The following is a 14,670-nucleotide window of genomic DNA, read 5'->3' on the forward strand; positions in this document are numbered from 1 at the left end:
TTGTGTTAAAGGGTACCTGTTATGCTCATTTCCAGCTCTATATTATTATTCTGGGACTCAACTAGAGTAGCTTTGCGTGATTCACAGTTCAAAAAAATCCTTATTTGTCTTATACTGGTCCTTTATGTAGCCCCTCAGTTCAGTCTCTGAAACAGATCCAGCAGACAGATCTTTAAGGCCCCCTCCCACAGAGCCCACTTTATTCTGATTGGTTAGCCTCTGGGAACTTTGTCATGGCCGACTTCCAGCCGCTCAGGAGACTACATAAACAAACCATGAAACAAACTACAGTAGTAGGATTTCACTACTTTTTCTTGTTCTTTACTTGAAATGTCAGCCTCTCAAATACATCAATGCACATTTGAGCCGCAAGTGAATTATGCAAACAACACATGGAAAAACCTTAGCAACACCTTTAGCAACCAAGGTTATGGAATGGAAAGCCATTTACGGGCATGTTCAATGATCTGATATCAGCTCATCTGCAAGGTAGAAAAAAAACGCCACAAACAAAGTGTTGAGAGCAGGTTGAAGCCTTGGCTTTTGACTTGCAGGGAGGATTTCTACACATGTTAACCTCAAGTTTTGGAAATTTGACCATGTTTAACATAGATATCTGACATCATAACAGTATAAAAATAACAGAAGACTACAAAAAGCATAATAGGTTCCCTTTAACTGATGTCTCAATAAGATAATAAGCTAAATGTGTTATTTATGCAGATACTGGCTAAAGGTTAAATAATAGGTGATAGTAATAGAAATAAAAAAGGCTAACCAGTCTAGAAAGAAGGTCAAACAATAAAATGGCCTACAATAGTAAAATTCACATAGTCTATAGGCTACCACAAGTTGTTGCTATGGTTCCATACTCCTCAATAAATATCATACCATAATATATCACTTTTCATTTTAAAAAAAAACATGCTTTTCCTACAACGTAGCTATTTGCTGACGTTCATGTGCTTTCGAAGTCGTGATTACACTTTTTCCGACAGTACTTGAAAGCAGCAAGAAAACAAACTCCGCCCCTATTACCTCCCTCTCGTCTGACGTCACGCCAACGGCTATTTGCATCAAGTGTTTTGTAGCTGCAGCTTCAACTCGCCTGCAGAAGGAGTCTCTCAGAGGACGAAAGCGAGGGAAGAGGCGCAGTGAAAATATCGAAGGAGGAGGGGGGCTCTTGTGTTTCACATCAGAGGAGCGAGAAAAAACGGCCTGGACGCGAAGATAAGGTGTCGGAAACCAAAAGCAGGGGAGAAAAACAGAGGGCCGCTTCTCTTATATCGGAAAATGGAGCTACCCGCCGCGGGAGAGCACGTCTTTGCGGTGGAGAGCATCGAGAAGAAGCGCAGCAGAAAGGTTTGTCACAAGAGCACTGAAGGACATTTTTAATGATTGCACATGGAAGTGAGGGTGTTTTCACTTTGGCTTTTCTTCTCATTCCGATGGATACATGCTTTTTTCTCACAAGATAATTTCTAAGATGACGGTGCAATGCAGAGTGCATTGCGCTGCGTAAAGTAACGTTACGCTGATTATCCCGTTTCTGTCCATTCACAGGGGAGGGTTGAGTATCTGGTCAAGTGGCGAGGATGGTCTCCCAAGTAAGTCACCTTATTAAATATAACAATAATCATGATGATGACAACACAACATTCGAAACAGAAGTGTGTGTGTGTGTGTGCGTGTGTGTGTGTGTGTGTGTGTGTGTGTGTGTGTGTGAATGTGTGCAACCGCGTGAACGTGGCCGCGCTTATGGGCGGTTGCGCGTTCTTGCTTTGGCCGCCTGACGCGTTGGCCTCGATGATGAATGTGATTGTACAATGTATGCAATCCCCATTGTGCCAATTAAAGGAAAACAAGTCTATAACTGAACCCTATGTTTAAGAAATGCACATATATCTACAGTTGAGTGGAGGCTGAGCCATTGTATCCTCCTCCCCCCTACAGCCGTGCGTAAAAGTTACTCGTGATTTATTACACGTGCATCCACAGGGACTGCAAGTGTCTCAGCATGTTGTTTACACATGTACACGCCTATGAGTTATGGGAGAATGTAGAAATTAAAGATTGGGGCGATGGCCAGTTCAGGGACGTTTTGTGGTTTTGATGCAGAAATCACCTGCTATCCTCAGTCAGTGCTTATTGATGTCAGCCACTTTTTGACAGGCCTGTGTGTCCTCACTGTTTGCTGTCTTCTCTTTGATTAGATACAACACATGGGAACCAGAGGAAAACATTCTGGACCCAAGACTGCTTGATGCTTTCCAAGACAGGTAAGTTTAGAGTTGGATAAACCTGCCTCACAAGTGGTGAGGTCAATAATGTACCTCACACAGTACCATGACCAAACAGGTTTCAATTCACAATTTCCCACATTTCCAGTTCTTGACATTACATAGATTGTCTGACTCATCAACATGTTTTAAGTGGGAACTCTCTGTGTGTTTGTAGTTATGTCACACTATCAAGATAATCCCATGTTGATAATAAACTGTCTACACAATGGGCCAGTTAAAGGTGCATATCAAGCACCTAGGTTAGGTTTGGGATAGGATTAAAACTGTTGTCATCAGAGGGTCAGATAAGGGTTAAACTCAGGTCAGGCTTACCATAATAAGCTGTGACACTTTGTTGAACATCTACGTTTTGTTACCTGATAGTTATGTGAGTGTCAGCATCAGGTTATCATGCTTAAGTGCTACCTGCTGTTCCACCGTTCACTCACCAGATGCACCTGTGTCATCTTCAGTAGAACATGGCAACCAATTGTTTTAACCAATAAACCAAATGTTTATTGATTTTCCAAAATAATGAATTTACCAAAACAAAAGTTTTTTTTGGCTGAATGCTAATTTTTTTCAGACTTTACTCATATGCACCATTATTTAAGTAGATACGAACCTAAAGACCCCCTCCAGAAATGTTTGAAGAATAATAAAACAATTAATAATTTATGTCTGAAATGGTTTTTCTCAAAAAAAGTTCAATTAATTCATTAAAAATTCAAGTCACATCTCCTCATTGAAAAATTCAGCATCAATGAATATGTAAATTTCAAAAGTTGCTGCTAAACACATGTTCAGATGTCTCCTACTTTACTGAAAAGTCAGTTCTCAGTGTATGTGCGCTAGACAATGATTGGCTCCAAGCCAGCTGTAATGTCACAAAATCATCTTGTACGTACACATCTCAAAGTCAGATTTAAAGTGAGCACTGTACACTGAGAACTCACTTTTCAGTGAAGCAGGGGACATCTGAACATGTTTTCAGCAGCAACTTTTGAAATTTACATATTCATTGATTCTGAATTTTTCAATGAGGAGTAGATGTGACTTGGATTTTCATTCATCTGTTTTCAAAGATGAATGTGAAAACAGCCTTCCAGTGTCAAACAGAGAAAGTCAAACATCCAAGTGAAGCAACAAAGCAAAACACATTTTTGAGCGGACAGAGACTATTAATTATGCTGCACATCTTTTCTTAATCTGTTCCTGATGTAGTGGAATGTCAAAAGGGAAATTATTAAAGTGAACAGAGAACTAAATAGTAGTGTAGAAATTGTTATAAATCAGTGGTGCCTGCAGAATATAACCTCCTGTCCCCTATTAATAAAGGGCCCTGTGTCCACGGTTTTCAAAGTGGTCCTCCATGGTGAAATTAGCTGCTTGGCTAATTCCTAAATAGTCTGTTGAGTGACTGTCCAGACAGCTCCATGTGAAGGACAACGTAATTGAATTTTTTAAACGCATGGTGTGTTAAACTGTCACTGGCTTTCCTCTTGGCCTCCCTCAGCTTTTGCTTACAGCAACCTCTCAGGCGCAGGTCACACGTTATAGCAAAACATCGACATCACTCTGCGTCTGTTTTTGCAATTACCTCTCTCTCTCTAAAGCGGAGAGATTTTATTGAAACTAATTGCGTGTCTCTCCGGGGAGCCAAATCGTCTGAATACCAGGCTATGAAAATACACTGAGTCGTCATTGTAATTAGATGTGAGGGAGGAGGGTGGGGGAGGGGACTGACATCACTCCTGTCTGCGGTATTGAGTTACTGCCTTGGAGAGACTTGATCAGAGACTGAGGAAAGCTAAGGAAAGTCAAAGAGGGGCTGGCCTTTATCTTCTACTGTATCCACAATAGAAAATAAAGGTGTTAAATCAGATATTTAATGTTATTCAGGGAGGAACAAGCCTAAGTTGATGCCACTGTTTAGCTTTTTTTTGCAGTGAGGGCTGATCATAATTAGGTGTTAAATATTTGATACAGTGTAAAGAAAGATTAGGAATCTGTGAGAAGGTAAATACATATTATGATTGAAATGAAAATCTTTTAAAACTCCTTGAATGTGTGTTGAATAAATGGCACTTGGCATCAGGAAGTGTAACTCAAACCTGTAACATGGGCTCAGTGTTTTCTAATTGAGCCTGAGGAGGACACCCGTAACGTTGTGTTGCCATGCAACAGCGACTCATCTCTGTGAGATGGTTTCACTGATTGGCTGCTGTTTTCCTCTCCCACAGGGAACGTCAAGAGCAGCTGATGGGATATCGCAAGAGAGGACCCAAGCCCAAGCACCTACTGCTTCAGGTAAGAAAAGAAGAATACTTTATACTTCGCTTGATTATCTATAATGTACATGATGAATTACAGTTATGCTTAAGATTTGTTTTCATGCATGATTCCCTCACAAATGGGCTGTATTATAAAAAAGTATTATAAAACAATGTGAAATTTCTACAATAAGGCTTATTTAAAGGGTTACTCCAGCAATTTCATATTAGACTTCCATAAAGTGTGGGGACTCACAAGACACAGATTTAACAAAGAATGGCCACAAGAGAGGCCAAGATTTTGAGTCTTTAATAGGGGTCAAGCTCTATAAATGCTGGATCCTACATTTCCCATAATGCAACTCAAAAGTGTCTTTTGTTAGTCCCTCCCTGCCTGGTAAATGCCCACACCCTTCAAACTGAACACCTCCAGTTTGTAATGCAGGTTTTTTGTTATAAATTTGTAGCTTTCAAGCTCGAGCAAAGACAACCCTGATGACATCAACAGGGTTATTTTCTCAGACTTTAGAAAGCTCCTTCCTGGACATTATACATGGACAGAAGACATGTGTTTTCACCCCCGCCCCGACAAGTAAACTGAACTTTATGGGTAAAATTGGTGACATGCCCCTTTAACTGCGGTGTTGAGCATTGAAAATTAGAATATACATTACGCGCAACAAAATATCTGCATTAGATTTAAAGGGGCAAGTTCCCTGACTTAACAGTTGTAGCTAAATGACTGTGAATCGTACATTTAGCGCATCAATCACCACTCCAAAAGGCCAGGGGAATCGCTCAGAGGACTGCTTTTGTCCCTCTCAGGAGGGTGTTTGTGGTAACACATGGGATAAAGTCAATGACGGGACACAAAGCAGCCAGTGACATTCCTCCAAGCTGAGGTCACAGCCACAGGAGACACTTTGAAATGTCATTCTAATGGCCAGGCCGGTGGCTGAAAGAGCTGCTCATGAACTGTAGGAGGGCTGTGTGAACATGGACGAAGGCCCCTGAAATAAATGTTGCAGTGGTTCGGGCCTCAGAAGAGCCCCTGCACACATTCCAAGCACCGTTGTGCACGGTGCAGCTCATGGGCCCCAAATGAACCATAGCTTTTTGTTGTAGGCTGACATAGACACATGTATAGATACTGTAGACAGTTGAACCATTAATCAGATTCCCTACAAAGAGGGATGCCCTTTATTTTGGATAGTCATGTAAAAGCAGAAGAAATACCCTAATTCTTCATGTAATATTCATTGAGATATATATATTTTTGTGCTTTTCTAAAACACTAATGATCATCTGGTTTCACAGGTCCCTTCTTTTGCCCGGAGATCCAGTATTCTAGCTGACCTTCATGAGGCATCTCTGGACGACGACAGCTGTCAGAAGACCAACCCCATTCAGATGCTCCGTCCCCAGAGCCAGCAGTACCAGCTGAACAGCAAGAAGCACCACCAGTACCAGCCGCTGTGCAGGGAGCGCGAGGCTGAGCAGCAGGCCAACGGCAAGAAGTTCTACTATCAGCTCAACAGCAAGAAGCACCACCACTACCAGCCGGGTCTTAAGGTGCACGAGCCCATGTTTGCTAAGCCCAGAGAGGTCAAGGCTCCGGAGCTGTCCAACAAGGGGTACAACCTTCCCCCTGTGCTGCAGCAAAAATGGATCCGGGACAAGGACTCTGGCTGCCTGACCAAAGTAAAGGATATCACCATGGAGCTGAAGAAGCTTCCAGCAGACCTCAACGGGCACAAAGAGCCGGAGAAGGTAAAACCCAAAGAGGACGCCCCACCGCAGTCTAATGGTGTCAGCAGCAGCAAGCTCAAGATCGTGAAAAACAAAAACAAGAACGGGCGGATTGTTATTGTCATGAGCAAATACATGGAAAACGGAATGCAGGCGGCTAAGATTAAAAATGGTGAATCTGAAACTGGCGGAAAACCACAGCAAGGAACAGACAACAGTGTGGAGAACCACCTCGAGAAGATGAAGCTCGTCAAAAAGCTGGGCCTCATGAATGGATTTGCAAAAAACCCCAAAGACAAACCAACCCTTTCCAGTGCTGGATTTAAAGGAGATTGCCCCAAAGAAAAGGAACAGTCCCCTAAGATGGAGCCAACTGTGACGGAACAGGATAAACATGTCGAGGTCAGGGGTCAGGGGCAGCTTCCAGCGGATCAGCCTTTACAATTGACAACCAAGCCTAATCTGGTCTCCTTGCCTTTGGATAGGGGAGTTCCCTCCTTAACGGACAAAAGGGGAAGCCAAGGTGGATTTCAAGGACTAAAGCGACACCTCTCTGACACAGGCAGTGAGGAGCATGGGAGTAGTAAGAGGTTTTTGAGCTCCAGGAGTGTCAGTGCTCCTAACACGGTATCTTCGCCCACCCAAAGCATCAGCATAGACCAAAACATTCACCAGGGTCACCTTGGACAGCAGGGCTGTGGGTATGTAGACCAAGAGGAACCCATTGACTTGAGAATTGTGAAGTCCAGGCCTAAAACTGCAACTTCCACAGTGACTCAGGCTGAAACTTTCACACAACTTGAAACACACACACAAGCTGAAACACAAACACAGATGGACACACAAACAGAAACTCAGCCCCCGGCTGAAACACAAAAAACTGTTGATGAGGAGAAAATCGAGTCACTGTCTGTTTCTGACCACGAAAAAAGAAAAGAAGAGTCATTTCCTTCTTTCCAACCTTTCCTTGGAAATATAGTCATTACAGACATTACTACGAACTGCCTCACAGTCACATTTAAGGAATATGTGACAGTTTAACTGTAACTGTGTACCAACTGTGTAACTGTACAAATGTACATGAAATATATTTGTATTTTCAGATGCTTGAATGTACAAACGAACCCTTGATGTTGTTTTCTTTTGTATAGTTTAGGAGAAAAAAGCATATTTGGATCTTTTATTGCATTATTTGCATATTTCTTCTTCTAAGCTCTACCTGTTGTAATTTCTGGAGATTTTATCACATGCAGTATCTAATTGCAGCTATTTCAAACTTAGTTTAAAAAGCAAAATTAGATGAAATAAATGCCGGAAGTTTAATTGAAGATGCACTTACCTAATTACTTACCTACTTGTAAATACTCTTCACTTTTCTATGGATGTAATTTGATTTATACACTCAACTGTCTACATTCTCAGATAATGTTAAATGTGGGCTATATGGAGAATTTTGTAAGGAAGAAAAATTATATTGAATATTGGTAAATTACACTGTGTCTGTCTGCGTGTGTGTGTGTGCGAGTGTGTGAATGAGTGTGTGTGTGTGTGAACAGATGGACAGATTTAAACAAGGATGCATGCTGCTTGGACAGATTATGCCATTAGGCATGCTTAAACAAGCAGATAAAGAAAAAATAAGCGCCTTTCTGTCAATAAATGTAATTTGCATTGTTGAAGAGGAGGATGTTTTTTTAAAAGAAAGAATATTAATGGTTAATGTTTGATATATGCTCCTATTATTTGGTCTCTGTTCAAAGTGTTTTTGAGTCATGCATCTGGAGATCTGATACTGAGCACAAGTCACTTCCATTACGACGTTAGACATACAACCATTTCACCATATTTATTTCATGTTTTGCAGCTGTTCAGTGACTGCAAACAGCTCACAAGAACTTTTGTTCATTTGAATTCTATCAGTCACAAACCTGTGTTAACACTGCCAGTTGAGCTGTGTAATCCAACAGATTAGTACCACCAGCTGGGTGCTCCATGATTCAGCTTTTCATATTCCTGCCTCTGGCGCCCTGACATGCTCTGTGTGGGCTGCACAGAGTTTTCTATCACTTTAAAGGATTGTAAAAGCACATGTTCCTATCATGATCAGATCTGCTCCCCTTGGGTTATACATCCATGCCTCCTTGTGTGTCTTTTTTTTTGTTTGTTTGTTTAAATATCCCTTCCAGCACTGTGTGGTCTGAAAATCCAGAGGTGCATTGAACTGTGAGAACATTGATCAGATGCACTTTTGATGTTTTGTGTGCAGACTAAGTGAAGGCTTCCTATGATACATTTTGCAATAATAAAATTGTTTGCAAGTGGTATTTGGACTTGTGTGTGATGTCTTTCTTGCTATACTTTTATACATTATCTTATCTCTCTTATACACTAGCCTACCAGCCTTTGTTGCTGTCCTGAAAAGAAACCTCGTGGCTGGTGTCCTACATCACATGTGATCTCGGTTTCTCACGGAGAATTGAGGATTTTAAAAGGAGAGGGCGGCTGCTATAATACGCTTAAATGACTGATGTTACCTCAGAAGTTGCTAAATCTGTGCATGGGTCTATTTGTGGCCCTGTATGTGTGTGTGTGTGTAGGCTGCGGGCCGTGAGGATTATTACAGAGCCTGTGAGTTTATTTTCAGATGGGCATCATCTAACCCTGCAGGCTGCCCGGACCAACTATTTGGTCACGCCTCGCCTATGGCTGCATATATGTAAAGCAATGACTCCTCATTACTTCAAATGTACCTATAAATTGCATTTATTCCATAAAATGTTGCAGGAGAAGATTTGCAGTTACATGTATGAAACTTACAGTGTGTTATAATTATCATCACAGGCCTGTATTATATAACTTAAATAAATATGTATATTATAATTCAAGAAAAACTTGAACATCTCTGGATGATTGTCTAATAATTGTTCTTAATTGCTAATTGGATATCGACAAAAATCCACCTACTGTGAGCGACATTGCGTTATAGTCCAACCAACACTTAAATGTGTCTTAAAGAGGATATTAGTGTAAGGCTCATCATTTTTACACAACTTTGACCTGAACCTATCAGATGTGCTCTCGAATAAATCCTCCTGACATGCTGAGAGGCACTGAGGGAGGCGAGGGGTTTCTCGCAGGTTCAGCTTAAATGGCATCACGTATGATTTTGCATCATGTTTCCGAGGCTGTGGCGGTGTTTCCTATTTTACATTTCAGACGTTCTTATAGAGAGACAGCCAGCTGCTGTTCCTCTGAATAACTGAAAGGCGCTTTAAAGCAAAGATGTGCAGAGGAGCTCGATCCGCTGGCGAACCAGTAAACCTCTCCAAACACTCATCTTGTTTGCTGTAATTTGAACCCAACCCCTGCCTGTTATCTTTTACACGGACATATAATTGACACGAGCGTGTTGCGACGCTGAGCTGTCGTCACACGCGGTGCGAAATGACAGAGACGGCAGCTCTCGACCATTTCCTCTGCTGCAGCCCGCCAATAAAACTGCTTTCTGTGCGCGTTAATGTGAGGAACGACAGAGAAAATGGCTGTCCTCTCTCTCTCTGCTCCATCCACTTTTCTATCGAGTCTCTCTAAAACGCCTCGCCGCTGCTGCAGCCCGAAAATAATTACAACAATGTTTCAACTAAGAGGCTACAGCTGGAAATCCCCCGCTGGACTGAAGGCGAAACGATTTCCTCAGAGTAGCATATTTTATGGCTTGTTTGCAGGTATGTAGGTGTAACTGCAAGAACAAGCCTGTAATGTTTTTGGATTAATAAAACGAGAAGTGTAAAGAAAGGTGCAATGGCATGTCTTGATGTTACACCCTCTTTTCATCTTCCTCTTATCTGTCAGCTCATGTTGAATTTGTGCTGCATGACTGACTCAGGCCTGTGAATGTCTTTTAAACAATTAACCCGCACCTGATGATTTCCACAATCCCAGATATATTCAGGGAAACTTTTTGGAAAACTTGACAGGGACATAATGTAAAACATTAACTAACTACTCCACAGAGTCACAAGAGTCTTGAGTAGGCCCACAGATTTCTTCATACACAGATGCACAGAAATAGAAAGTGAAGCGCCACAGTCCTCTGAACCGAGTCACCGCATGTAAATGACGCCTATAGGCCTACAGCATATTCACACATGCAGTCTTTTATGTTATTATATAACTGTCAGAAACTGAACACAATTATACTTCAAATAAATTGTGAACCTAGTTAGCACAATATAGAACCTAGTGAACTATAGACCTCCTTTATTTTCTGAAAATTAATTCATTTTGTAAAAGAAAAAGATTTCTGGATCTCTATCATAAAACCACCGTGTAGGTCCACGATGGGAGAGGTAGAAAATCTTCATTTAAAATCTATCCCCATATGTATTTTCGTTAATAAGTTGTTGCGCGTGAGAGCGCGCTCATAATGCCTGACCGTAATGTACAGTGACTAACTGTAACTGGTCTTCCAGCTTTATCCAATTTAGCGAGAGACAAACAAGAAATGACTCAGCGGTGACTGATGCATACAGACTGACCTCACTGTGACTCATCAACAGTAACGATTCTAGTGAATTTCGTGTTTAAATTTGGCCTGTATACTCATCCAATCAACCAGTCATCTAGTGTTTTTCAGTGTGTGGTTAATTGGAGATTTGTGCTTGGCACGCGGGCAAAATAAATCTGAAAGCGTGCACCCGAGCGCACGCGCGCGCTGGAATTCACTCATGTGTCCATTCATTTCAACAGTCAGTCTGTACATCATATACGTAGATATACGTTTCTGATGCGCTTGGAGTCGTTTGACGGCTGGTAGGCCTACATGGAAATTTTAATTTGCTCGACAGAAAGAGAATCTGGGAAATAAAACTAAATGAATCAAGACTGCATGCATACTGAATACTAGTGAGTATGACATGAGACCAGTGAAACTGCCTCGCCTCACATTTCCATTAGCTGCATATGGCCTATAAGTAACTGAGAAAAATTCAAATGATCTCTGGTGTGGTTAGAGAGAAAATGTGAAATGACCATTTAATTTTGCCATTGGTCATTTCGGTCAGTGGTGACGTATCTCCCCATCGCCACACCTGAACTGTGTGATTCTTAATTTCCCCTTCTTTATCAAAACAGTCCGATCTAATCGGCTTTATGAGATAAACTGGTTCATATACTCTCTTTCTCTTTCTCTTTCCATATTACTGCTTCTTTCCATATTACTGCGCCTTTGTAGTGTGGCCGGGTTTCCAGTTCCTGCGCACACCGGGAACCCGCGTCTTGCCCGGATACAAGCCAACCAATGGTGTTTTAACGGCGGCAGCACTGCTGCACTGCAGGCGCGCCGAGACCAATCGCATCCAGAGTCTGAGGTGCGCCCATCTTCTCCTTCTGCCTATGCTTACTGTTTATGCTCACCATACGACAGAAAAGAAGGGCAACCATATAAATACAAAATTATTTTAAAAAAATTATGAATGCAGACAAATAGGTTCCTTAAGAAATAATTACCCACTGGCTTCCAGACGCATCGATGCTCACCTGAAAAGACTGTGATATCAACACAAACCATTTTCTTGTGGTAGCATATCTTTACATTTTCACACATCTCACATTTTCATTTTATAAATTGCGGATAGCCACCAAAAATAAAATGTTTGGTAAAAATTGATTTCGAGGTTTTTTTTCTAGGTATATTTTCAGCTCTGGCTGATGAAAATAGTCTGCCTTGTTTGGCAAATGTTTCCATTTTGAAGGCATGAAACAAATTAGCGAAGAATGTGATGGCTGAGATACAGTCTGCTTAGTGATTGATCTTAAACCAACGCTTTACTGTCTGAAAACAATTGTCATATCAGCCTGCAGGAGACTGGACCGACCTGTCTTCATTAGGAACGAATGTTCAAACAAATAACAGTAAATTCCTCTTCATTTAGTCGCGTCTAAATGAAAAGTTTTGAGAACATTCAGGACGGTCTGCAGACACTGAATCATGCTGTATAAGTCCCTGACGACGAAGTTTATGATGTTAATTGGATTAGACACGATGAAAAGATGTTAGTGGTCTGTGTGTAATAAATAACTGACCCTGAATTACCCCTTAATGTGAATTGTCATGGACTTTAAACAGATTTTCATGCGTTCCATTCAATAAAATATATATAATGGATGTGAGTCCATAAGTTTATGAGAGTTGAGCTGTCAGCGTCATCTGTCTGAGGACTTTCTCATTCATTATGAGGATCGTTTTATGGGTTCTGCTGAAATGCGTGTTAACATCCATGATCTTCGTCACAAGCAAAAACAAAATAAAATTATTAGCCGGTTTGTTTCATTAAAAAATAAACAAATAATTTAAAATTGATAGGTTTCAAATATCGGCCATAACTCAAATAAATTGTTTATGCATTCTTTTACATTAGTGATACTCTGATTAGGCTTTACAGTCTCCTGCATTTAAATGCATTGAAATCTTCAGTTGGACATGTCGCATAGTGTCAAGCTATTTAAGACTAAATTGGTCTGTACAGGAAAACAGGAGCCTATAGAATCGTTTAATTAAAGCAGCTATTATCTGTTCAACTAATAGTTGATTATTGCAGCAGTGAGCAGATCTTTTTTTATCAATAATACATCTTCACTTGAATTCTAATTCGCATTATGAGACTTTTTATTATTTCGTGCTCATTTCACTTATCAGTTAAGATTAAGATAAGGAATGAATACATGAAGTATAAAGGTTTAACAGTATTATTTTTATCAACTCAGACAATAAAGAGTCCAATGTTTCTTTTTTTTTAGGCCTTGCATAATTATTTAGATAGAAAAAAGTAACTGACCTCTATTGACCCGTAACTCTCCAATTTTATTAAATAGACTAGTTAAGTCATCTATTTAAATTAGCCTATATCCGAAGTGTCACCGACATCATCGTCATCATCATCGTCATCATCATCATCATCATCACCATCATCATTATTATTAGGATTCGGCTTTATAATTTATTATTTAGATACAGGCCTACTTTATTATCCCGCCTGTATACAGCTGTTATACAAGCTGCGAAGCCACAGATCTATTTTCACTTTTTATTTTATTTTTTTCTTCTCTCTTTCTAAGCATTACACCGATATATCAGGCTGTATATCACACACTGAGCGAAACAGAGAGCTGATTCATGAGACGAAACCACGTCATGGTGACTCAGCGCTAAAGTCCACATTAAAAGGATTATGATGTCGGATTTTGTTAAATATTTTTGTTGGGTTGTTTAACTAAATGCGAATGTGAAAACAAGAGAGCAGTGATATTTTCTTTTCACTTTTCCTCACTCTGTTTTTTTTTTTTGGTTTTTTTTTGTTTTTTTTTTTTGGCTCTTTTTTTTTTTTTTGGCCATACTGATTGGCAGGCCTAATGGAAGCCTGTACAGATTATTTCCGCATTATTTTGGTTGACTAATGTCATTACCAGAAAAAATATATATATCAACATAAAAGATGTTAATAGTAGAAATCACAGAAGCAGACCACAACTTTTCCTCATATGTTTTATTGATCAGATCAGTCAGACTTGTGTCATAATGCAGAAAAATCTGAAAATCTTTCCTGACTGTCGTCAAATGTCTTCTTCATCATCTTCTCTTGCCACATTGCAGGCAGTGAACACAGCTCCGTTATCTCAACATTTTATATATCAAAATCCCTAAATGTCTCGCATGTGGTCAGTGACAGAAATCTGACGGACTGACTGTCATTTCAACCGACTAAAGATTGTTTTCAAATTGACTCTCAGTCGACCAGTATGACAGATAATGTGAAAAAACGAATCTTCTGTGCGGATCATATTAAACAACACGCACTCATGGGCTTGCGCATTGCCAACAGATTAGATTCATGATTTACCGTCAAAGTTAACCAAGTTAACCTGTTTAGATGAAATCATATGAATATAAACAGCCTGGCTATAATTTTTCCTGCCAAGAAGTGGATTCCTCCTCTTGGCCTGTCAAAGCAAGGACAAATCAAATTTATTTATTACCACATTTAAAAACCACCGGGGTTTACCAAAGTGCTATACAAATTACAGTAAAAGGAACAACAGTAGAGAAAAAAAATGACATCAGTAGTAAAAGGCACGAATAACACCAATAATAATGATAGACTGTTTTCTCTAATAGTGAATCTTTGTTTCTCCATGAGCACTGCTGGACGGTGCTGTGTTTTTATGTATTTTATGAAGCATGTGTGCCATGTGCGGACTATGTTTTGGATTGCTTTCTTTCTTCTTAGTGTGTATTTTTCTTTTATTGTGTATGTCAAGTTTTGTGCACACACTGCAAACCAATTTCCCTCTGGCATAATAACAAAGTT

General features: G+C 40.3%; 1 protein-coding gene across 1 annotated transcript; it reads left to right on the top strand.

Annotated features, from left to right (window-relative positions):
- Positions 1 to 636: 636 nt before the first annotated feature.
- On the top strand, positions 637 to 8,628 carry LOC122979305 (E3 SUMO-protein ligase CBX4-like). Its single transcript, XM_044346659.1, has 5 exons — positions 637 to 1,362; positions 1,564 to 1,607; positions 2,214 to 2,279; positions 4,526 to 4,592; positions 5,873 to 8,628. Exons 1-5 carry the CDS (start codon positions 1,294 to 1,296, stop codon positions 7,343 to 7,345), a joined length of 1,719 nt encoding a protein of 572 aa, XP_044202594.1. The 5' UTR covers positions 637 to 1,293; the 3' UTR covers positions 7,346 to 8,628.
- The last annotated feature ends 6,042 nt before the right edge of the window (positions 8,629 to 14,670 follow it).

This window comes from Thunnus albacares, chromosome 3 (genome assembly GCF_914725855.1).
Source record: "Thunnus albacares chromosome 3, fThuAlb1.1, whole genome shotgun sequence".
NCBI lineage: Eukaryota > Metazoa > Chordata > Actinopteri > Scombriformes > Scombridae > Thunnus > Thunnus albacares.